The 25,213-nt window shown below is 38.9% G+C and overlaps 2 protein-coding genes across 4 annotated transcripts; both read right to left on the minus strand.

Moving 5' to 3' along the window:
* Positions 1 to 530: 530 nt before the first annotated feature.
* On the minus strand, positions 531 to 7,351 carry zgc:77486 (uncharacterized protein LOC405808 homolog). 2 transcript variants are annotated; one of them, XM_053321703.1, is made up of 6 exons: positions 7,220 to 7,351; positions 5,851 to 6,050; positions 5,375 to 5,486; positions 3,958 to 4,085; positions 2,907 to 3,011; positions 531 to 1,435 (listed from the first exon to the last, which is right to left on the minus strand). In XM_053321703.1, exons 2-6 carry the CDS (start codon positions 6,008 to 6,010, stop codon positions 1,287 to 1,289), a joined length of 654 nt encoding a protein of 217 aa, XP_053177678.1. In that variant the 5' UTR covers positions 6,011 to 6,050; positions 7,220 to 7,351; the 3' UTR covers positions 531 to 1,286. The 2 variants fall into 2 exon arrangements, with proteins under 2 accessions (XP_053177678.1, XP_053177679.1); XM_053321704.1 differs by having other exon boundaries at positions 7,236 to 7,328.
* A 100-nt stretch (positions 7,352 to 7,451) lies between these two features.
* plin3 (perilipin 3) lies at positions 7,452 to 17,012 on the minus strand. Of its 2 annotated transcripts, none has more exons than XM_053321702.1 (8): positions 16,917 to 17,012; positions 12,524 to 12,613; positions 12,095 to 12,290; positions 11,662 to 11,744; positions 10,802 to 11,033; positions 9,238 to 9,587; positions 8,611 to 8,826; positions 7,452 to 8,199 (listed from the first exon to the last, which is right to left on the minus strand). In XM_053321702.1, the coding sequence occupies exons 2-8, from the start codon at positions 12,590 to 12,592 to the stop codon at positions 8,053 to 8,055; spliced, it is 1,293 nt and encodes a 430-aa protein (XP_053177677.1). In that variant the 5' UTR covers positions 12,593 to 12,613; positions 16,917 to 17,012; the 3' UTR covers positions 7,452 to 8,052. The 2 variants fall into 2 exon arrangements, with proteins under 2 accessions (XP_053177677.1, XP_053177676.1); XM_053321701.1 differs by having other exon boundaries at positions 8,611 to 8,829.
* Between the last annotated feature and the right edge of the window lie 8,201 nt (positions 17,013 to 25,213).

A 25,213-nucleotide genomic window follows, 5' to 3' on the forward strand; every position in this document is an offset into this window, starting at 1 on the left:
CAGATCAAGTATAAACTGCAAATGACCCAGATGCTGAACAAAACTGAGTAGGTGTGGCACATTATTTTGCGCTCTGCAGTTGACACACTTTGTTGTGCTTTTGTTTCCAAATCCTAAATAGGGAACATTTTACTGCACAATTGTAACATAACAGCTTAACTGGACTCTACTCCATCATGTCAGAGCCTGTGTATTTTTTTCTTCAATGGTTATATAATCAAGATGGAATTACTTAAATATAAGTGAAAAGGTTAAGTACAAATCTTACTGATTTGCTGACACATGCTGCCAATCCTCCAGCACAGACCAACCAAACGATAAAAAATAAATAGAATGCAATCACACAATTCAAGCTAACTACAATATATTAATATAGATCTTCTGATGTCATACGCTCATTAAAACAGAAAGAAAAAAAAAATAAAACAAAAAAATAAAATAAAACAAAACACAGAATTCAATCACTCAGGTAAGTCAAGGTTCTCAGTTTCCCCTCCCATTTCCCTCCCCACCCCCAACCCCCCCACAACTGTTCATGCACCCAATATCAGTATGATAAGTCAATATATCAAAGAGAAATATTTCTGGAAAATGCTGAGACTTGGGAGTCCAATGTGTGGTGACCCATAGAGTAAGGGTAGGAGGAGGTGAGAGGGGGGAAAAAAAAGTCTGCCAATTTGACAAGAAGTTGACATCATTTTTACTGTGGGAGAAAAAAAAATTATATTCCAAAGCCCTTAAAAGGTCTTGCTGATGGATGAAATCTCCCAGCTAGTTATTCTTTAACTTGCTAGACTTTCGTAATTGACCTCAGTGTCGTTACCCAGGCTGTGACACATTCCTTAACAGCTTACCCCTGTCTCATTTCAACTACCTTACAGGGACTGTATAAAAATAAACCCACACGATCCCCCAAGTTGAGAAACAAAAAGGGGTAAAATCAAATGCCTTCCCTCCCCAGAGCAACATGTCCACCAAGCCCTTACGGCTCTCTCCCCAACTCTCAAGCAAAATGTGCACACACACACACACACACACACACACACACTTTCATACAAACACACACAAACAGAAACACTTAGGTTCAGCCGCAAACAGTCACTAGTGGAGAGAGAGGGAGATGCTAGCAAGGGAAGCGTCTGGACAGTGGCTGTGACTGCACCACCCCACCCCGCCCGTCTTAGTCTACCATGAACAAATGAAGCCATGATATCAGGTGTTTTCAGCCAAGTCGCCATTGTTCAATTCACAAAGTCAGAGAGACTTTTTTTTTTAGCACTCAGTCCTCATAACTTCTGAATTTTCTCAGCCACCACGATGGGGTTCTCCTTACGTATGCGGGCTGCAGCTGCACTCCGGTAATCATAGGGACAGTCGTGTTTGTCAGAGTAACGGTGAATGGCACAGAACAGGTTGCCACAGCGACAGTCAAAACCTTCAATAAAGAGAAGTAAACACAATCAGTCTTAAGTCTTTATTGTAAACATTATTACATATTAAAAGAGCAATTGCACACTAATTCTTGTATGGAAGACACAAATTGCAGCACTGACCTCTATGGGTTGAAAGATTTAAATTTATTGCAGCTCTGAGCACACCTAACATCACCGTCTGGGTGTAGTAAGTATGTTGCAATCAAACTGGGCATATCTAAAATTGTGTTTATAGTGTACAACAAAATATTCCTTTAAGAGCAAGAAAGGGCTGAAATGAAGAGTTTGACAGGCCCTGGAGGGTGCTGCTTCTATTAGGATGCATACAAGCCCATTGTGTGCCCATTGCATGCTGAGGTTTTGGGTTTAATATACAAATATTACAGTTGAACTTTACATGGCCCCTGGAGACGATTTAATCACGATCCAGTTTGGAAAAAAGTGTAGGCCAACTGTACACTGTGAAATGCCTCTGACTGTGAAATGCACCACCAACCTGCAGTATGCAGCTCTCTGTACCAAAGTGGAAAAAATGTGGCACAAACCATGGACTGGCAGTTGGATTTTGCATATGTAGCTTACAGCTACTTGATGATGCTAAGCCCTTGAAATTAGCAATGACTTATTTCAAAATGTAACAGTAAGTGCATGAAAGCTTGATATACATACAAAATACTAAACTCAGAGTCTCTTTTTTGTAGCAGTTAGAATCAGCTGATGGAGCTCTTGGTTAGATTACAGATTAGGCTTTTGATACAACCTGTGAGTGATGAAAAAAAGGACTTAACGGTGAATTTTAGAGATGTCTTTTAGGTAGAGGAATCATCACTGAATAACCATGTGGGAGCCATATCTTAGATTGCATGTGCTCTGAAGGAGAATGTGAGTAGAAAATAACAAGGAGCTGTTCCTGCGGGGAACACCACAACTGAGATGTAAAGAAAGAAATTACAGTGAGCTTGGCCTGATGCTCTAAGCTACTGAGCAGCAAGCTCTGATCAGTGGTATCAGAAACAGCAGTAAGATATTTCTTCTATTTCAGAAACCAGGTGAATCTCCAGAGTTATAAAAACAGAAACAGTTCATTTATCTATAACAGTTAAAAGGGCTCTGTTCGCATCTACCTGGAAGTCAGCTGATTTAAAGACAATACATTTTGATGGGGTGATTCTTATTCTTCTTTCAATTTACACAGGACTTCTGACAGTAGTGCAAAAACGGCCCCTCTTCTGTGCTCTTTGAGGCCACAAGAAGATATCAGTAACATCAAAAATGGTGCCATGACAAGATCTTCACTGCTGTAAACAAACTGTTCTGAGTTTCAAACGCTGTCTAGTTATGACTGTTGGGTGAGGAGCAGAGAATCCCAACAATGCTAGTTCATGGCTCATAAACCTTTGAACCATGTCAGGAGTTAAGAGGAGCTCACTGCTCTTTGTTTATGTCAATATGCACCATGAAATTCTTCCTTACCAGTAAGCCCCACTTTCTTCCGGCAAGCAAAGCAGCGGTTCTTTTTCTTGTTTTTGTCAGGGGTTTGGTCGCCATCAGAAGCCTGTGCTGCCTCCCCCACTGGCTCTGTTGAAACAAAGCACAATGAGTGCAAAGCAGTTCATTCTTTACATGTTGAAATGGATGATTCCACAGTAGCACAAGGGAGCAGAGTATGTTAACAATAACAGCTCAAATACCACAGATAACACTAACCCAAAGTGAAATATTGAAAAGATGCACTGTAAAATAAAAAGGTACATTGATCAAGACATTTGGGAAAGGAACATTAGAGCATTAGACAGATTCTAAAGAAATTATTATTGTGTCTGCAGTTTCTTTCTCTTTTTGGGACCAATTCTGGCCACTAGACTACTACCATATACCCTGCCTCAGCATATACATCTTAATGGAGGTTTTTCCATTAGTACGATTTCATTATACTGTAATTTTCTGGTGAATTTAAACAAGTCACAGAATATGTAGTGCAAAAACAGGGGCAAAATAATCATTTTACCGATTTGATATGCATAATTCTTCTGCTGAACCAGCAAGCATCGTTCAGGATCCATAGTGAAGGGTAGCAATGCACCCGTCACAAATTTTCTTGCACATTACTGATACCTCAACTCAAGGTATCTATTACAGATTCCTGATCTGATACCAGTGCTTTCTTTTTTTCAATATTGCGTATCTGTACACCACATTGTGGGGAGCTCACTGGAATCATTTTTATGTAAGCTAACATAAGGTAAGGGACTGCTAAGGCATTAAAAAACTATGTCAGCAATCTGTGGTGACTTTATGAATGCAACTGAAGGCATTACTTACTTCATAACTAATGACATTAAGAAACTGTAAATCAAAGTGGATCAGTAACATCCAGCTAATACCTGATATATCCCCAGTTTACCTGTTTATTGATAACCAGCTGATAAGTGTTCTCCACTGCAGTTAGCCTGACTGGCTGTATGTGGAGTGACACCTGGGTTGATGGGTTTGTGAAAGAAGCACAGCTTTCTGTGACGCTAACCTGTGCTGTTGGAAGTACCCTCCTCTTCTCCCTCCTCAGCCTCTGCTCGATCAGAGTCTACAGCTCCCGAATCCTGGGAGATGCTCATAGCTGTCATCTGTTGAGTTACCGGGCTGGGAGAGCTGGGACTGACATTACAAGAACATAAAAAACAATATTAGACCACAGAAGAAATATGTTTTGTTGGACCGTAAATGTATTCATGAACAACAATATGGCTATAGTAGCCCAACAACACCAAAAATGATGCAAGGCATTTTGGTATATTGCATTTTTTCCTTGTTTTACTTTGCTACATACATTACAGCCCATCACTTCGTTTGGTTTACTATTGTTTGGACCTGTTTCTATCACAATTAAATTAATGAGACAGAAGCAACACAAAGCCCTTCTGATAATTCCAAAATTTCATCATACCAGGAACAAATGTTTTATTTCTAGATATTTTGATAACTGGGTGCACTATAATGTTGGTTTTGTGTGTTTCCCAGGAAAGTCATAAATACAGTCACAGGTCTTGTATTATACTAAAGTTAAATTAAGTTAGGTTAAAGCTCAAATAATCAATCCTCCAAAAGTCTCTCATGTTCCTAATTTAAATTCTTTCCTGGTCTATTGTTATTTTCTGTGGTCTCTTTCCAACAAATGACAGTTATCTCTATAACAGCGAAAACACATTATAATACAAACATTTGCTTTTCATCTATTAAAAACACATTTGTAAAACTCCAAAACACCATCATCTTCCAATTAGTTTCTTACCCATAAGAATTATGTTTTAAAATTCCAGAAATATTGATTTATTGGCATAACTAAAGCAAACCACACAATAGCTCTCACAAAATGCTTTATTACAAAAAAATGAACTAGGCCTGCAAAAGTATTCAACATCATTATGCAGCAGTTTTAAGAACAGGCCTTCAAGCAAGTACATTTCTCTTCAGCTCTTCTTTCTGTGTCAACTTTAAACAACTGACCTCTCACAAACTAAAGCTGTATTTGTTTATCACCACAAAACAAATATCACCAAAACTAACTACGTGAACAAAAAAAAACCCAAACAAAAAAAAACAAACATTGATCCATACTACCCAAGGACTCCACCATCCACTATAAAAACACATTCTTTCACAAAAATAAAACATACATTTGTTTAAAAACCCCACAATGTCCACGTCACAATATTGCTATAGGTTAAATGGTGAATCTATGCAGAAGAAACTAAAATACAAACATATGCAGAGAAGCTTTCAAATTAAATATTATAGAATGCATAATCTGTAAAAAAAAACATTTGAAAATAAACACAGAGGATTTAAATTCTACATGATGAATGGATTATATCTACTTCACAAACATTTATTAGTGCTTTTAAGACCAATACAAGCATGAACAAATTTCCAATCAGTAAACATACCTGGTTGTTTGTTCCTCAGGTGGGGTTCCTGCCACCTCTGTGCTGGGCTCTGAGGTCGTCGTCTCCACAGTCACACCAGCTGATCCTGGTGATCCTGCCGGTGATGTAGCAGCTGTGCAGGGACAGAATAATCTGACATCACAAACAACACAGAACCTGAAGTTCTGGCCCTAAACATGGACAACTTTCCATCTGTTTCTAAGTATCTTATTATGTGCTATTTATTGCCTGTGCTTGTCTACCATGATAACATGTTTTTTGAGTTAATGTGAAACAACAGATGGAGAAGTCACTCTCTTGCTTTCTGATGCCACAGTGTAGGCAGCTACTGCTACCTCTGTTCTCCAACCCCTTTTAGCAAATTCAAGTGCAAATTTTGAGTGACCCCCTGATCCAAGTTTATGTCAACTTTTCACTTAAGATCTGTATCCAGGACCCCCTGCTTTTTACTGGTCATGTCTCTCCCATCTTCCTACCTTTCTCTCCTGGGGGGCTGGATCGCCCCCCTCCCTGTTGTCTCTGCAGGTGTTCCTTGTAGCAGACCGAGCACATGCCGTTGGTGCGGGGGTTACCATAGAAACCGCATCCCATAGTGCAAAGCATTGGCACCTGCGTCTGATTGGTCTCCTGAGCCATACTCTGACAGAGGGGGTAAGGGGGATGGGAGAGGATATTCCTGAAAATGGGGTTGCAAAAGTTAGTTAAAATGATTAACAGTCCCTGCTGAATTACATGATTAATTATCTGTAAGCTAAAAGAGCTTGGAGACTGGCATAGGAGCATGAGAGTAGAGTTGGAGCAAACTGGAAGCTTATTTGTAAACTAGGGGTTATGACCAGCTAATTCAAGCTGTAATGAAAGGTTCACAACTACATCATTCATAATTAAATCCAACACCAACTGAGTGACAAAGTCCAGTTCTACTGAAGCAGAACTGGACTTGGTCACACTTAACTGAAAATACTGTCTAAATTATGTAGCTAAATAAGTGTGTAAAACAAAAGCGATCTCTGAGATTCATAGCATAATATGGCAGTCAATATATACTAAACTATAGGATTACTAAATAATGTAATGATCCTCTTGATTACCAGAAGGTACCCGGAGTTTTTGACAAGTAGTAACGTTAAGCTATAGCATTACCCCTCAAACTAGGTGGAGAGCTGAGTACAACAATGAAAACAAAAAAGGTACAAAGAGACATGCACAATTCCAGTGAAAAAGGCGAATTACAGTCTGCGAAAGCATACGCTAGCTCAGCTAGGTCGTGGTTTCTTCCGCCGCACAGCAAGATGTTTTGGTCAGAACAAAGTTAACCAAAAAGGAACAAAAGCTAAGACACGTCTACACAAAAACACCTTGAAAACTTTAACAGAAGCCTAAATTTAGCCGATGATCTGACAAACGTTAAAAGTACAATGAAGCTAAACAACTTACAGCTGACTGCCCCCAGTTTGAGTTTGTCCGCAGCAGAAAACAATTGACGTCCTATGCTTGCATAGCTCAAAGCAAACACTGTAACATTAGCAAACAGCTTCGCTGGACGTTTTGTCTGCCTGACACTACATACCAATACAAAAAGAAAGGACACATCTCGTCTGGTAGCCTCTCATCATGATGAAAATCAAGAAAATAAGAAATACAGCGTCCTTAGCGACAGGCTGTAAACAAACCTGCTGTTTTAAATCGAATAAACGGCTCATGTTAGCAGGCTAACGTTAGCTCAACTGCTAGCATTATCTGCCAGCCCAAAAAACAGAGGGCTCACCGACTGTGTCCCGGCTGATTTTAAATCGGTTACACACAGCGGAACCCAACCATAGCAGTCTAGAGGGAAGACAATACCTGAAATTCAAGGTACCGGCGGCTGTCGACGACCTTGGGCTTCAGATTTGTACAAGTTCTGTCCCCAGCAGAGCGCGCGGCCTCCTACCCGACGCCAGCTCCCGACATTCGAAACAACGACCATGACGTCATGCTCAGCATCGATTCAGACGGCCAGCACAAAGTCCACCACCCCGCTCACAACAACAGCAAAACACTCAAACATGACACTCTGATGACACTGACACTGTGCTGCGTCCAAACATTTTTATTAGCATGTCAAGCTCACTGACAGCTCATTAGCTGCTCCCATAAACTCACCAAGGCTCAGACACATAATACATTAAAATTGGTTATCTAAAAACAAATGAAATGCATTATGAACTGTTAAGATGTCAAATGTGTAGATGTTTGCTCATGTCTCTTTTATTAGATGAGATGATCTTGATGTTTTACAGACAACAGAAATTTGGCTTAGTTCTGGGAATGCTTTAAATTGTTTTTAGCCTCTGACAAAAAGTCTTTCAAACACCCAGTATGGGTACAGGCAGGTAATCTTTGAGTAGATGTACAAATATTATTTATCCAGATGAAGATAAAAGTAAGTGCACAAATGTATAAGGCCACAGGTAAGAGCTTCCATTATGGTTACACCGTTTTCATTTTCATCACAAGTGTAGTGTCATTACCTAATAAGTGCATCATGAAGAGTAATTATGGCATGAATTTCAGACCTCTTTCATTATAGCAAGCTGATATGCAGCACTTTTTAAAATGGTCCATCTACAGTAAACATAAGTCTTCTGTCACCACACTAAAGAAATTTATGAAGAAACACAACAAAGTCATCAAGTCTATTTCTGTGGTCCAGCCTCCTCCATTGACACATCTCCCACTGGATCTGGTTTTTCAGTGAGTTGAGGTGCAAAAGGCCCCACCAGCCAGTTAAGGGGTGTGTTGTTTAGCAAGTACTCCATGACACCATCCAGAGACTGTTGAACCTGGAAACAGGAACATATGTGTATTACTTTATACACAATAACTTAATCATAAATACTCACAAATACAAATACATTACCTCAGAAATATGCTTAAGCTTTACTGTTGTTAGGGAACACTGAGGCTATATGTGTCACATTATTAAATACAACATAAACTCATCTGTCCTAGTTTCATCAATGGATATGAACGAGGATTTACTTCTGAGAATGTTTGTTTATTTATGTGCAATATGTACTGTGGTTCCTAGGGATGCTGTACCAAGTACCAATGAAAAGGTAATGGAGGAGCTACCTGTGTTAAGTGACAGGATGGAAAAAAAGGAAATACAAATTCAGGCAAGAAACTATATTAAGTTTAGCTGATTCAGCAAATAATACACTGAGGTAAAGACAATGTAGAGAAATTAGTACTTGGGTCAAGTGGTGACGGCTCCGCTCCAGCAGGAGGGGTGTGAGGGTGCTGGTGTTCCTAAAAGAGGAGTGCAGATCTTCAGCTGATCGTCTGGCACTTGTCAGCTGCTCCTGGACCGCTCCTGGCAGACCCTGAGCACTTGACACCACATTGGAGGACGCTGATCGCAGCTGTTCACTCAGACCACGCACCATGGACAGGACCCGCCCTTCCAGCTGCTATGAACAGACAGTGAATGATAAACATTGGCATATTTAATGAAATATTATAATATAGCTTTATCATATAAATTCCTGGCAAGTCCCTTCTATTATGAGGCATCCGAATCTTGTTGACACACTGTAAAATCACTCCTGTCGCTGAATCTGTGGTGGTATTATTATATAATGTCAGCCTCTAAAATGCAACTTTAATTTATTTCTGAATTTCAGGGCTCTTGTTTTGTTCTTGTAAATATCAGAGAAGTGTGCTTGTACTCCTTTTTTGTTTGTTCAAGCAGTATTATTGTCATTTTTGAGTATACAAGCTGTCTATGTACAGACTAAGGCTCTAAAATGGAACAATAATCTGGTTACTGAAACCATTAGTCAATACCATAGTCAATTCCCAAATGTTATAGCCCTGACCTCAGTCTCATCTTTGGCCCCATCTGGCTCTGACTCATTCTGTCCAGCTCCACCCTCCTTCTGCTTCCACTCTGTCCAGCGCTGCAGTAGCTGCTCTGAGGCTCCTCCTATCTGGTTGCTGGCGGAACCCAGACTGGAACGGGCACTCTCAAGCAGGTCCAGAGTACTGGTAATTTGAGACACGGCAACATGGGTTGCATCCCTTGCATGCCGCGCACGGACCAGAGACTGCTGTAGGGCTCGCTCCTGCACCTTAGCAGAGAGTTTCCCCAGACGGACAAAGTAGCTGGGGCTGGCAGATAGGGTAGCGACCTCACCTGCCTCACCTGTGGCAGGTTCAGCCACAGCAGCTGAAAAGAGAAAATAGTTGACACATTCTCAATAGAGCATCTTTATGTTGTGGGTTTATCTATTAAAGATGTGTTTAAGTATTTAGCTTCTGTGGAGGCTAAGGTTCATACACAGTAACAATGTTTCCGTGTCTCTCTTAAAAGCCACTCTGGTGAGTGTGTGGGCTACCACAGCCATATCCAAATCCAAAATCCCCAGAGTAATAGCATTAGGGGTACTTTGCTGATGCCTCTAATTAGAGTTCCAACTGCATTTTTTTCAGATCCATAATCAGAGGGTAACAACCTCTTAGTATTTGTACTATATTGGTGTGTGGCAGGTTGTCATGATAACATGACATCATAGTAGCAGGTGTCAAAGCTGTGAGTGCTGGAAATTGTAGATCGTTTACGGGCCAAGTTAACAGAAGGAAGTTCATTTTAATGTCCTGTCTCCCTCGCTATGAATAGCATCAGCCAGTGTTCAGCTCCAGGCAGAAGGGATCACTTTTTTGTAATGACGATCCCCATTTTGTCTTTAAAATGATGGTAGAAAATTTTATTAAATTTGCTGTTTAATCAATAAATCAATGAAGCAAGTATAGACTGCAAGCTGCTGTCTGAAATTTAAGTAAAACACAGTAATATCAGTGACTATTTGCATACTTACCCTTTCTAATGTCGGAATTAAACTTAGAGGTATGTACAGGAACAAGTCTAATCATTGTGCTTAAACCTTTAACATTTTCTTCCTAAAGTAAATCTGTAGCAATACTAATGCTTTACAGAAAATGTCTTCATATTTATCTTTTGGTTGGAGGTGCAAATGAAAAGAACAAAAAAAAGTTCAGTAATCTGATTGGGGCATTGTAGCAGTTCTCAAAAGGCAATCAGACTTTTTTGCACAGAATTGGAACCTGTTATCACTCCCACTTTAATCAACTGGTGAGTTAGTTTAAAGACTAACTATAAAGAACAACTAACTCTAAATTATGAGTGCTTTGTTGTTTAAAAGTACTTCATCAAATTTGCATCATTACAGGTGATTATACCTCAACTTTTAATCTTGAAGCACATCCCCTAGTTTCTTACTTGTCTAATCAGCTCTACAGGAAAAGTGGCTAATAAGCCACTTCATATATTTACTTAACATCCGTGATTTTAAAAACCCAAAAACTTGACATTTGACGTATTTATGGACTAATTGTGCCTCCAGATTTAGCATGGCTACTGACCCAGCTCCCTCTCAGTGAGTGGTAGGTTCTGGTCAACCCAGTCCTCAGATCGGCTAAGGGCCAGGCCCATCCCACTGCTGACCATCTGGCCCATCCTGGTGCCCATGACAGTGCTGATACCTCCGCTGACTGCTGCCCGGGTCAGTTCGACACCACCCATCACAGCCCCCACCACAGCATCTTTGGCCCCTGTCACAGACTGGTAAACCATGCCCACTGTATTCGAGACCACCTGAAGAAGAAAGAGGAGGTAATGAGGTACCCTATGAGTACTAGCTGGTGTTATTATGTATTTTGGACATGTCTTGTCCTGACAACAGATAAGACATCTGAGATGATTTGGCCTACAAGGATCAACTGATAATGCAGGGTGTACCCACATGAGAAAATAAGAGATGGGGTGAAGAGAGGAAAAAAGAGAGGCTGCAGTTAAGTCACCTTTTATATTTTTAAGTTTCTTTGTAGTCATTTTAAAAGTATTTTTTTACAGCTACAGTAAATGCTCACACATTCTGAGATGTAAGCATTGTTGCTATGGTTACCTGTAGTTGAATATAACATGTGCACTGGTTAAACTATTGACCTGAAGTACTGTGTGTTTGAGGTGTCTTGATACATGAATTAGAAAACAAATTAAAAAAAATATAAAGTATCATTCATGCCCATGGGAATGGTTATCACACATTATTACGTAAGGACTGCAATTCTGTAAAAAACTGCCAGTGTGATAAATGTCAGTATTATAATGAATAGATACAATTACACAGTTAAAAGGGTGAGGAGAAAAGATGCCTCACCAAGGACAAATGACTAAAAGGGGAGGTGTGTTTTTTGCCTACATTATAGTAGAGTGGTCTGACCTTGTCTGCTGGTTGTTGAAGAATAGGCAGCTTCTCTTCCATTTTATCCAGTCCTTTCATGGCATATTCATTTACTGTAGCAACTGAAACAAGTGCACAAGAGCAGTTTTGGGGAGGAGTTGAGAGACAAAATGGTTTTGATAATGACAAGAATCCTAAATGTATCAATGAGAAGTGATATAAAAAGAACAAAAAACAGTGTAAGAGTACAAACAGTACAATGGTTGAGAGGGTTTAAAAGATGAATCCTCTACATTAAGATATTGTATTATATTGTATTTTTAGAAGAAACAAGTGGACGTGACATTGGTTTTCAGCCTTCAATGAGCTGCAAGGCTGCAATATTCTTTTATAGTACATTTGAATGCAGTAAATTTATATGCTTCCATTGCACTTATATTACATCATATTTTATACAGGGTGCAAAACCTACGCTGTGGCTCTATGATGTCCAAAAGAGGCTTGGACCCAGTGGTGGCAGCTGCTCCCAGGGTTCGGACACCAGTCTCTGCTACATCCATCACTCCCTTTAGTAAGGGCACACTGTCTTTGGTGCTACTGTAGGCGCTGGAAACAACCTCACAAGCTGAACTGACCAGGGGCAAGTTGCTCACCCGAGAAACAACAGTCTAGGAAGTAAAAAAAAAAAAAGAATTAATGTCAGTGAAAAGGTATAAAAATTGTGAAATACCATCCAGTCTCTATAAAACTCTTTTCAGTGCAGGTTTTAAGTATTCTGTTAAGCATAATGATTGATTCCCCTCAGTGGCTTATCAAAATGGGGAAATTCTGAGCGTCAAATGAGTTCATCATAGGCTCCCGTTTTGTAATATGTGTAATTTCGGGTCACGGTGCTCCTCACCTGCTGGTCTCCATTAGCTGCTTCTGCTGCTGCAGCTCCAGTCTCATTAGTCTTCCCACTGTCTGCCATTGTGACTGCTGGATTCAATCTCTGACATGGAATAAAGTGTCAGAAACAGAAATTCACCTCATATTGCTTAGTATTCATGATGACACACTCATTCCTCTCTGATATTCTTTAAGTGGCTGATATATTTTATCTCACAGAGAAGTAGTGTCTTATGAATTTGGTAATGGATTCACTGTCCTGTCAGACGGTTTAATACGGGCAGAACGGCAACTCAACCGTAATGAATTAATTTGTCAACACTATGATGCAATGAGGATGTAACTGCTGCATTTTTTTTTAAATCCTAAAATGGTGCAGCCAAGCAAACATTGACTCAACACTATGTGAAAGTAAAACTCAGTTAATGATATATTTAGAATGAGTTTTTTCATCCCACAACTACATTTTTACATTTTTAACATCAGATGCTGGTTAAAATCTTGCTTATGGATACAGGAACTAATGAGGCCAATGTTTTGTAGATTAGGATGAAGGCATATATTATATACATTAAGTGTGTACATCACCACCGCAGTTTCATGATTATCTGTGTGTCGGTTATTTCAAGTTCAACTCATATTAACAAATATGCCGGGGTAAGTTTTAAAAGTAACTCTTGATGGCCACATAGGGAGATTGAAAAGGTCAAAACTTTACTGAGAGAACAATGTGCTTCATCTTTCTGAGTTAATTACAACTGGTCAATAAGATTCTGCCTGCTTTCATGAAACATGGAATATGAACACAACATTAAAGGAATACAGAGATGATAAATTATGAAAAACAATTCTTGAGGAAAAAAGTTTGTCTAATTTGAAATGATTGCTTTGAGTCAGAGAAAAGTCATGAATAAATGGTAAGAACTATGGCCCTGTAGGGCACTAATGCTGGAGATTGATTATTCTCAAGCTCACATAAAGGCATGTGGGCAAAATGGACCTCTGGTATCATTTATAAAGTGGAAATTCTTAAATGAAATATTGGGCAATACCACACTTCTGCTACTGTAAAATATTGCTTTAAATGAAAACTAGGCCAAAAGAATCAGTCAATTGAAATACTGCTTCAAGTGAAAACTATCCTATAGAATTACTACAATGCACTAATGCCCTAAACGAAAAGTAAATCACATATCATAAACTAAACTAAACATAAATGAGGAGAAGAAACTGCACATTATGTCACTTATAAATCAGCACAGGCTCCACTTTGGACAAGATGGGTGACACACTGTAGATCACATATCACAGTATACTTTATATTATGATATATATATCACAATACTGATGAATATAGTTACTGATTAAGAAGCTTTATGGATAGGAACAACCAGATGAGAGTGTTTACAGTTAAGAAATACAGTTAAGAAACTTCATCACATTGAATCTAAAAAAATCATTACCATAAAGCAGTCCTGCACAATTTTGGAACATTGCTGATAATGGTTTATTACCACAAGATAAAAAACTACAACAGTATAAACAGTATGGTACGGAGCCCGTAAAGGGACATGGTAAAAAAAAGAAAAGACTTTGGTTTCTGGTGAGCACGAGAAGCATTTGTCGTGCTCACGAGCAGCCGAAGGTAGCATAATTAAGGGTAGTTGTGCCTCCTGTGCTTAAGCCTCAACGCTGCTCAAAGAATGGCAGTAGAAGTGGATTTATTCTCTTTCCTCCAAAAGCTAAATATAGCCTACCTGAAAGTGTCATCAACAAACTAAAAGATGATATGGTGAAGATAAATGTTAACTCCAGTCACATAAAGTAAGCAATACATGTATAGCCTAATGTCCTAATTCTCCTTGCATTTTGTGTACATCCACCTACGTATATCCACAGAACTGGCCAGATGTTTGTAACTGTTCATGAATGAAATTAACTACACGATCCAAGGTGGCGTATCCCTTGTGCCGAAACAGACCCCAAGACTTCAAAATTTGTTTTAAATGTCTTTCAGGGCGCACTCACACTAGGGCCAGTTGTTCCCTACCGTGCTGAAGCACCAATATCCCCCCAAATATTGGTATTTACAAATAAAAAAACACAGAACATTGGTGAAATACATTCACTAAAACATAAGCAGACAGTTTACTCTCATAAAACATGCACAAGTGTGTGTTTGCGTGCTGTACCAGGTAAAATACAACACAGTCGATCAATTAACACAACGCACTATGATTAAAAAGTTCAAGCTTGTTCTTCTGAGTCATGCCTGTGTAGTATGCAGTACTACAGATACTTGTGTAAAAAAGACTCTAGTAAAAGCAGACGTACTGATTCAACTCTTTATTCCAGTAAATGAGGATCTCACCTTGGACTATAAGAAAATATGATGGGAATAATTGTGATTGTTCATTATTTTCTGACATGTTATAGAGCAAACGAAGCCCTAGTTTTAAGGTATACATCGCCATGACAACAGCTGGTCTCTTAAATCACATTAGACTGAGTGAGGATGTAAGTGGGAGGCTGTGAGACAACAGAGAAGAGATACAGTGAAGGCAGTAAGGAAGTGAAGAGGCATGTTAGTTGATTGGAAAGAACCCTCAGATTTCTACTTCAGGTGCTCAGAACATGTGGACAGCATCTGTCCATGCTCTACCAGATGTCGCAGTGAGACAGTCGCTGACTCCACCTGTCTTCGCATGAACATTGTTAACGACCACTTGACATGCTTGACCTGATGTATAAAGGCAGAGGAGTCAAAGGAGGACACGATGCTTGTGATCATACAGCTGGTGCAACCTGGTACTCAGGTAGATAAGGCTTTTTATTATCACCCTACAGCAGATAATGCTGCCTGACACATCCAACAAACTATGCTGAAACCAAGCAGTTTAAACCACTGATGTCCTTCAAACAGAACCACTGTTTCGACATGTCACATGTTCTTCTGGATGTCAGTCTGAATAAAATACTCTCTCTGATATTTTCACGACCTCTGGTGCTTCAGACAAGTCTCTCTGGGCTCTGAATGATTGCAAATTGCATTTTGTTGCAACAGCCTGCTTGAGCAACATGTTTTTCGCAGAGGCAGTTGATGAGATCTTCACTAGCTTTATTACAAAGCAAAGTCTGACACTGTGCTCCCTGATATCAAGTGTGAGATGAACTCAAGATAATTTTCAGCGACACAGAAGGCTATTATGCAACATAATGGAAGACATCCGGAAATAATCATATCACTGCAGCGTTTTCTCTTTTTTCACTTCTATGGCATTGTAAGAATTGTATTGTTTGTCAAATCCTCACAATGCTGAGCTGCACCATCTTCATTTTGTTTAAGTCCAAAAAATGGAGGCTGCTGTGCTCCCTTTGGAGGACAAGTGACCTTTGATATTACTGGGCAAGCTGCATGTATTGAGAAATTTGCCATTGGAAATAGTGTTGGAGTTGAAACAAAGGAGAAATCACTTCTAGTCAGTGTGTTAAAGAGGCTTACAGCTGTCCCTGATCTGGCAGAAAGAAGGAAAGACAGACAGAAAGAAAGAAAGAAAGAAAGAAAGAAATGCTAATGTGGTCAAAAACAGTAAAGCAAGTGAATTAACCAAAGAATGGAAAAGCTAGGTTCTTAAATGTCGAACTGTCTTATATAATTCAGTTGTATCTATAATAGCATTGACAGACATCAGTGAAATAAATGTGCATGGGCTCAAAAGCATTTAATCAGAGGCTAACCTGGAGGTCAGGGGGTCCCAAGACAGAGGGATATGGAGTGAAATAAAAAATGGATACTTTTATTTCATGAGCCCCCCCAAAATACCTAAAAAGGGGGAGGAAATCACCTACTAGACATTGCTTCATTAAGGGGCCACATTTGATCATATGGTTGGCGATCACAGCGTTCAATAAGAGGATTTAGCCTAACTACACTAGTCTTCTTACAACGCAAAGGTACGGTGCACTGCTATAACACTTTTATAGGGTGACAATTTCCATCGTTCATTCATTACTCAGCCCACAAATTCTCCGTTTTGTCTGCTTTTTGAAATAAAATGATGTCCTTCTCAAGAGGGCGCACTGTTTTAGGTTGCCACGCAGCTGTCATTTCCTCCACTTTACTGCTAATGAACTTTACCCCAAATGAGGAACTACATCGAGCTGCCTGCGTGACAAATCGTCACTTTTTCTTTTCACTGCTTCTTCCCAATTCATCATAATCTCTGATCAGTGTAACACTCAGCAACACTTAACACGCAAATTTAGTGTCAACAATAATTGTTTCCTCAGCCGTGAGAAGGAAGTAACTGGTTAGTTTCGTTCGCTGTATCTTAGCAACACGCTGCCGTAAAGTTGAGAGTCGGTTTCTGAAAAAGTAAAACAGAGCTGTCAAGTCTCACACTGACCTCACTGGCTGCCAGTTGTTCTTCTGTCCTGCTGTGACCCTCTGTCTAACCAGACCGCAGACGTGCAGTGTCTTCAATACAAGCAGCAAGGCGGAGTAAGGGAGGGATTGTCATATTTACTTTTAACCAATTAAATCACAGCTCTCAGAGGTCGACTACTGCAAGTTAGAAATACATGACATTGCTTCATATGTTTCTATTGTTGTCTACTCAGTTGACATTTACATGATCTTGCCTTGATCTTTCCTATTTTAGATTCTCATTCTAATAATGAACTCATTGATAATGTGATAATATAAAGAATGCAGTTCATTTGTGCAGTGAGCAGTAGTGAGACTAATCAGCCTACATTCAGGCTACGTTCAGTAAAGTTTTCAGGTACTTTGCTTGAGTTGTTTTTATTTTATGCTGTTTCCTATAATTATAGCCTACTTTTTTAGCTTATATGACCTAATTATTCTAGTACTACATCTCAGAGGCAAATAGTACACTTTATATATTCGTTACTTTTCAGAAAGGTGTGACATACAGATGGGTGACAAATTAAGAAAAAATGGGTACAGGTCTGAATAGTTGACCCCTAAAGTTAGGGGATCTGGTAGCTCTGTTAGGCTGTGGGGGGCATATTGCTGGCATAGTTTGGATCAACTTGTCCCCTTAGAGGGAAGGGTCACTAAAATCAATACAAAGTTGTTCTGAGTAATCACCTTTATCCAACCATGAAGCATTTCTGTCCTGATGGGAGTGTTCTCTTCCAGAATGACAATGCCCCCATCCATAAGGGGTGACTGAATGGTTTGATAAATATGAAAATAGTGTAAATCATAAGCTATGGTCTTCACAGTCACCAGATCTCAACACAGTTCAACATCTAAGGGATGAGTTGAGTCTGCATACCAGGAAGAGGTGGAGCAGTTGTCAGTGTGGTGCATAGTAAACAACATGGCCCTGAACACGAAGCCTAAGGAGATGGTCATAGACTACAGGAGAGAAAAAACTGACACTTCTGTTCATCAGCGGGGGCTGTGTGGAGACTAGGGTCACAGTCTTCCAGTTTCAGGGCGTTCATATAGAGGATGACCTGACCTGGAGCATCAACACCACTGCTATCATTAAGAAGGCACAGCAGATATTGCACTTCCTGAGAGTACTCAGGATTACCAACTCAGAGAAAAACTGCCTGTGTCCAGTTATCATTGCTCCATTTAGAGCATTTTGACCTATTGCATCTATGTGTGGTTCTCCAGATGCTAAAGCCATAACTGCACTACATTGCATGAAAAATTACTTTTTTAGAAGCAATTATTTATTTATTATTGTTTCTGCACTTTGAAGGACTACATCTCAGTTTTGTTGTTCTTTGTACAATGACAATAAAGACATATTCTATTCTATTCAATTTTGGACTAATGTATTTGACAGTCCTCTCCACCAGCATCATCAAAACACCAAATGAGGGAATATCTTTTGGAAGAATGATGTTCATCCCTCCAGTTGAGTTCAGAGACTGTAGAATCAATGCCAAGGAGTACTGAAGCTTATCTGACAGCACGTGGTGGCCCAACACCTTACTAAGACACTGTTGGTTTTTCCTTTAATTTGTCACCCATCTATATGATTGATTAATAAAATATGAGGGATTATTATATATTAAACTATCCAGGAGTAGACCGATTAAGCAGTCAGTGTATAATGGCCCGAGAAGTACAGACCTCCTCTCTGTTGTTAATACTTATGCACTGAAGTCATATTTTGAATGCTGGACTTCTTACTTGTAATTAATATTTTTATAGTATGATATTGCTGCTTTTAGTACATTTCGATTAAATTACCTTTTCCATCACTGGCATTTCACAAATTCATGTTAATATGCACAGTCATGTTGCCCCAATATTTCAATCCACACCTGGCATACAGGTTAATTAATTGCATAAAAGCATACAGAAGCACATTGTTAGCACAAGGTCCACTCACACGACATTTCCAGAGCTTTCTGTCACATTTTGTGGCCTTCATCAGCAGATGGAGTTTGCTTTGTTGTCAGGGAGATGGTTCAGTTGTCATCATTTGTATGGGATTTTGGTCACAGTGGACCCTGCTATTTGTTCTCTTTTTTGTGAAAACTACTCTTTCCAGTTAAAAATCAATGTTTCCTTTATTTTAATCTCCCCCAATATAACATCTATTAGCAGTACATAAACACCTCATAAATGCTTTATAACAAACTATAATGAGAGGCATCATCTTCTTATTTTTGAGAATTCTTGATTATTTTCAAACTTGTGTTTTATGCACAAAATCTTAAATGGTCTATCCCCACCTCCATTAACAGACTTTGTTGACTTTCGCTCTGAAGAGTCCATAAAATCCATATGAATATCCTCAATGAGAGATTGTTTTATACCCTTTCGTCATAATGCCTCTGGGCATTTAACTTTTTGTGTGAAGGTCACAACCCAGTGGAATGCCCTACATGATGCCATTAAGAACTGCAGCTCCATTTGCAGCTTCAAAATGAACTTGAAGACACTACTTAAAGATTCTCAGCCCTGGTCTCACTGTTATTAAAACACTGCATATGTGTGTGTGTGTGTGTGTGTGTGTGTGTGTGTGTGTGTGTGTGTGTGTGTGTGTGTGTGTGTGTGTGTGTGTGTGTGTGTGTGTGTGTATGTAATGTACTGCTTTGTGTAATTATGTTATGTTTTATTTTTGACATGCTGAGGAACTGCATATGTAAATTAACTCCAAGCTACCTCTGGTACAATACATCAAATGGCAACATGTATGTTTAATATTGTACATGGTCCCTTTACAAATAAATTAAGATAAAATAAAATGAAAGTAGTTGGAAGCAGGTCATTTTTTAGATTTTCATTAACAACTATAAATGCATCAATGTTTTAAATATTTCTTCACTCTCCATGAAAATGAAGCAAATTCTATCCACTGATGAAGGCCATGAGATGCTCTTGAAAAATGTAGTGAATGGATTTTTTTTGTCAAACACTAATTTCAGTTTCCATTAATAATATATACATGTATATAAACAGTTAATAAATGTTTTATAAAACACTGTAAGTTCATGTATGTAACCATATATAATTAAATACGTTTACAGCTATGGTACACAGTGTTATTAATCATTCAGTAACTATACCTGTCTATACCAGTTGCTTCATATAAGTTATAGTTGTTGATAAATGCATTAATATACACTTATATCTGCTTACTGCTACAATTGATTTATACATAATGTATTACTATATAAGTGTCAATGTATATATACACATATACATCTATATATTTATATTCATATTTGGCTATAATATTATTTATTGAATAATGTGATTATGATCAGTTTATCAATAGCTAAACAAAGACATTAGAAAACAACAATTGAGTAATTACTTCTAGTCAATCACACGTGGTGCTGAATGCCAAGGTGCTAATTTTCCATTTTATACTGTATATGCTGCCAGCTGACTGAGCTGTGCTCAAAGTCAGGCAACCACGTTAACTGCAATTGATGTAGTAAACCCTGAGAGGGCAGTCTTTACCCATTAAGTCAACTTAGACTTTTTCCTGCAGCCTAACCCACACAGAGCTGAACTTATTCACATTTACATCCTTTAGATCTTCTCATGCAGATGCACTATACAACTCCAGAGCAGAGAGTCTATTTTGTGCTAAATATTACAGAATGAAATATTTAAAAAGTCTCCAGGAAAAATGGGGCATGGATTGCAGAGGAGAACACACTGTGACAATAGTTGCATTCATGAATTGTCTTGTATTACATGTTTGGGATTTGTTTTTCACATAACATTTCTCATGCTAAGGTGTACTTCATCATTGTAAAGCCAGAACAGCGATTTCCTCTGCTGGCTGCTGTATATCAACGTCACTAGAACTCTTTCCCTTTTCATTTAGAAAGGATTTTCATTATTCAAGCCATTACAGTTTTCATTATGTGTCCCTTTGTGTTTTCCCAAATGCCCGCACCAGGCTCCAGAGAAAGGAAACAGATTACCTCTAATGTTGCTATCAGAAATACATTGAACAAGACCTATTGTGGCTTTGTTTTGGTTTAAAAACCAGGCGGCACTGGTATCAGTTTGGGTTATTACACCTTGCCAAGGCCATGAGAGTACACACAGAGAAAATTGTGCAAGGTAGGAAACAACTGACCACGATTGTGTGCCTCTTTTCAGTCTCTATGTTTGACATGTTTATAAATGACCAAGCAATTTCAACCTTTGCAATATGTGTCTTAAACTGAAACAAACACACACAGACACACACACAGACAAATCCATGCTCACCAGTGCCATTCTCCTGTGCAAGAGAGTTAGCAACATGTACCCTGAAGGCTCTCATCTGCTCCTGCTTAACTCTTAACTCTGCTTCACTGGATCAGTTGATTGAGGCCAAAATTGTTCTGGATATTGAGTAATTGAAGATTAGTAGATAACAGGAAAATCACTCATACCTCAGAGTAAAATGATCACTCCGCCCCCCCCCCTCCCTCCCTTCTTTCCTTTCCTTCCCTTGCCTGAAGACAAACCTCTCCCGATAAGAGCAATAAATTGGCAATTTGACCAGATTTTCATGGACGTGAGCGCAGAAACCACAAATCTTATTTATATAGATTTGTTTTTAAGATATTATTGCCTTTTTCACACTGCAAAGAGAATGCCTACTTTCAGATCATTTGGCAGTAATAGAAAAGACAGACTCAAGCTGCTTCAACACATTGCAACAAATGGCACCATAAACAATAGTGCAAAGGAGTAAATGCAATACCCTAGATTGGAATACATATGCAGTGCAATGCAGTTTGCATATTTAAATCATTAATATTCCCAAATTAAAACAAAAAACACAAACAAATAAATAACCAAGGGCCACATGGAATTGAGTGAACAACCCCAAAGGGATCTCTATAAAAGCTTTAAGATGTTCAGTCCCAGGTGTGTTTTTGGGTCTTTGAAGTGTTTACTGTGGAAGATCAATTGTTTCAATAAGAAACCCATCATCATCATCAAAGGGCACTTTTGCAAGGACATGGTCTTTGCTAAGCAATGAAATGAGCAGTGCAATTATACTGTAATGAAATCCATTTGCTCTGTTTCATGTTTACTATTACACCACAAGTCTCAGGTGTACTGCAGAGAGATCACATCACAGATATTTCTTTGGCTTCATTTCTCTCTGCTTTCACCTTCTGCTCTTCATTGTCAGCAGCCTCAAAACTGTAGAAATTAGCCTCCGCTTGTTAATAGCTGACCAGCTCTGCTTGGTTTCATCTGCGCTATGCCATTGATGGGAATCTTATTTCCAACATCCTGCGACAAATTTCCGGAGGCTTGCAACACGAGGTATCAGTAACATACAATACAGCTACAAATCATCTCCAGGTTGAAACTTGATATGACCCTTTGCCCTTTCTATATTCTGCCCAATAGCATATTAATAAGGCATAACCATGGCCAGGATAATACGTTGGTCATGTGTGGGAGAACCAGTTCATCATGTTGAAAAAATGAAGAGACAGGAGGTTGACCTTGATGGTAAACACAATTTTTAACATTTTTCTTATGGGACAAGTTGATCAGCATATCATGGTCAGAAACCTAATACTATGGATACAGTCTAAATGTAATTGTTTTCAAGTCGACACAGCAGGCCTGCACAAAGGCCATGTTTGACCGTACTGTCTCAAAATTTCCAATTAGTGGATATCTATAAATGTTCTAGACTGAATCTGATTACATTTTTGATCTGATTTAATATTTGAATTGTTATTACTCTGTAGATAGAGTTTTAGGTCTCATGCTTATGCTGAAAAGCAAAATATACAAACTCACTTGATTAATTACATATATCAGAGTTTATGAAAGGAACATTTCAGGAAAATGGAAGCTGAAAATGAAAGTTCATGAAAGTATTAAAGGTTATAAACTTTATGCATTAAACTTTTTGCGGGAATAATGGTCTTTAGTCTTTTGTGTAAAATTGCCCTGCGAGGAAAACTTAACTGGCTACAGACATTTTATGATTTGTGTGCCTTTGGCTTAAAGGTTATTACAAAAGTGATTTGTGGGGAACCTCCAGCAGACCTTAAAAACACGTGTAGCAATAATCAGAAAAATGTGAAATGCCAGGTCACTGCATGCAACATACAAAATGAAAAGAAACAAATAACTGAGCTGTGTCACTCTGTGGCCAACAGGTAGCATCAACTTTGCTTCCGTGGAGAATGCACAATTTCCTCACACTGTGCTTTATGACTTTCCATCGCTTCAATACTGGTGGCTGCCGCTCTATTTCTCTGGGTCTCCCCTGTTTATTCTGGAAAGCTTATTTCACCCCAGAGCTCTGACAACGGGTCAGCAGCCACAGTGGAGGTGGAGAGGAAACATGGAAAGAGCCGAGTGGCCCTGAAATATTTATGGTTCTTTGGTGTTGTGATTGTATGAGTTTTGACAGTGATGGCACATTACTGTGACCCTTCCCCAAACAAAAGGTCCTATGTGTTGCTATCTGTCGTAGCTTCGTGAGGTAAGGCAAAGTGCACGCATTTCACCATACATCAATTCTCTATGCTTCATCCTTTTTCTCTCTTCTTCATCTACAGATATCTACGGTATGTTTTAGTATTGATCCCCATCCTTTTGCTTCCGTCTTGCCACTTTTATGCTTTTCTACAATTTTCTCCATATTTTTCAAATCCCATCTTACCAAAGTGGGCTTGCCCTCTCTCCTCTGTCTGCCTTCTCTTCCCACTTCATATCCCATCTCATTTCCTCTAGCTTGTCATCTCTGCACCACATTCATAATCGCAGATTGATGGCTGTCTCTGCAGTATCTCACAGTAATAATACTGTTCCCCCAGATTGGTCCCAACTAATTTACAACAATCTGATCAGATCTATGTATGCACTGACTGTAAATTATTTCATGCAGTCAATTTAAATCTTATAAGTAATCAGCATTTAAATTTACTGTATTAATTACAATGTCATCTTTAGACTCAGTGCAGAGATGCACTCTAAACAAGTGCTTTTCTGAATAAACAAATAACACACCTGTGCACCAACAGGGAAAAAATGGAATAAGTTGGGTAGATATGAGTAAATATAAAAATATAAAATGGAGTTTGGTTGTTTCATGTACCAGAGATGCACAAACATACATCATTTATGAAAGCAGCACTCGTTGTTGCTCTGTTTCAAAGCCAGCAAAGCTTTGTTATTCAAACCTTTCTGCTTTACTCTTTACATGTCATGCTGAGAAGAAGAACAATTCAAAATTGAACTCGCTGCCTTAATGTTTTGCATGAATACTAGAGCAGAATGTCACACAAGGGGACTGTGATTACCAAGGTCATTTTCAGTATTTCATTGCAGATGCCAGTTCTTATTGCAAATGCATTATCAGTCTTGACATGGTGGCAAACTTCATTGCACACAGCTTATTCTCCACCATTACACCCCCTCCCGTGCCCTCCGATCCTCAGAGGGAAATCACCTTGCCTTACCCCCTCGGACCAAGCATCGAACTTGGGGGGACAGAGCCTTCTCCGCTGCCGCCCCCACCCTCTGGAACTCACTCCCCAAACCCATCAGAGACTGTACAGACCCCCATACCTTCAAATCACTCTTAAAAACACATCTTTTTAAACTGGCTTTTAACCTGTAAACTGTTCTTTTATCCTCTCTCCATTTTATGTCTTTTTAACCTTCTACATTGTTTACTCCACTTTGTTCCATATTTTTTGTGTTCTCTGTAAGCATCTTTGAGCACTTGTAAAAGCTCTCTATAAATAAAATTCCTTCTTCTTATTATTATATTATTATTCTTAGACTTAATGCACAACATTTTGCATTAGATTGTGTCATATCAAACCTCCAATTCACTCTGGGTCATTCAGTTGATGGAGATCTAAAGCAGGTTGTGATGACAATGTTGATAGTCTTGTATCAAAAGGTTCTCTCCATCTTTTAATATGTCAAAATAGAACTGCGACAGTGTTGAGGAAAGTGTATTTCATGAGGTCATTGAGTGTATTAACTTAATTTGCAATACTTGGAATTTGTCTATATCACATGCATTTCTGCTTATAGTTGTGACATTTCACTTTGTTTAAGCCTGGTTTTAATATTTTGTGGGATATTAATGAAGATATCATAATATTTAAGCCAGAATTGGGAAACTGCTTAATTAAATGGCTGAACTTGGTTGCTATGTTGAATAGTCAGAATTTCTGCTGAGCCTGTGAAGTTGTACGATTGTAT

Source organism: Scomber japonicus, chromosome 7 (assembly GCF_027409825.1).
Source record: "Scomber japonicus isolate fScoJap1 chromosome 7, fScoJap1.pri, whole genome shotgun sequence".
Classification (NCBI taxonomy): domain Eukaryota; kingdom Metazoa; phylum Chordata; class Actinopteri; order Scombriformes; family Scombridae; genus Scomber; species Scomber japonicus.

What these genes read in the sequence shown, in the direction of transcription:
- zgc:77486 (XM_053321703.1), bottom strand. Translation starts at nt 6,010, where the DNA reads ATGGCTCAGGAGACCAATCAGACGCAGGTGCCAATGCTTTGCACTATG. An exon ending in CAGCCCCCCAGGAGAGAAAG is followed by an intron (nt 5,487 to 5,850) that starts GTAGGAAGATGG and finishes GTCCCTGCACAG; the next exon opens with CTGCTACATCACCGGCAGGA. An exon ending in CCTGAGGAACAAACAACCAG is followed by an intron (nt 4,086 to 5,374) that starts GTATGTTTACTG and finishes TTGTAATGTCAG; the next exon opens with TCCCAGCTCTCCCAGCCCGG.
- plin3 (XM_053321701.1), bottom strand. Translation starts at nt 12,592, where the DNA reads ATGGCAGACAGTGGGAAGACTAATGAGACTGGAGCTGCAGCAGCAGAA. An exon ending in GGACATCATAGAGCCACAGC is followed by an intron (nt 11,745 to 12,094) that starts GTAGGTTTTGCA and finishes CACTTGTTTCAG; the next exon opens with TTGCTACAGTAAATGAATAT. An exon ending in ACTCACTGAGAGGGAGCTGG is followed by an intron (nt 9,588 to 10,801) that starts GTCAGTAGCCAT and finishes TTCTCTTTTCAG; the next exon opens with CTGCTGTGGCTGAACCTGCC.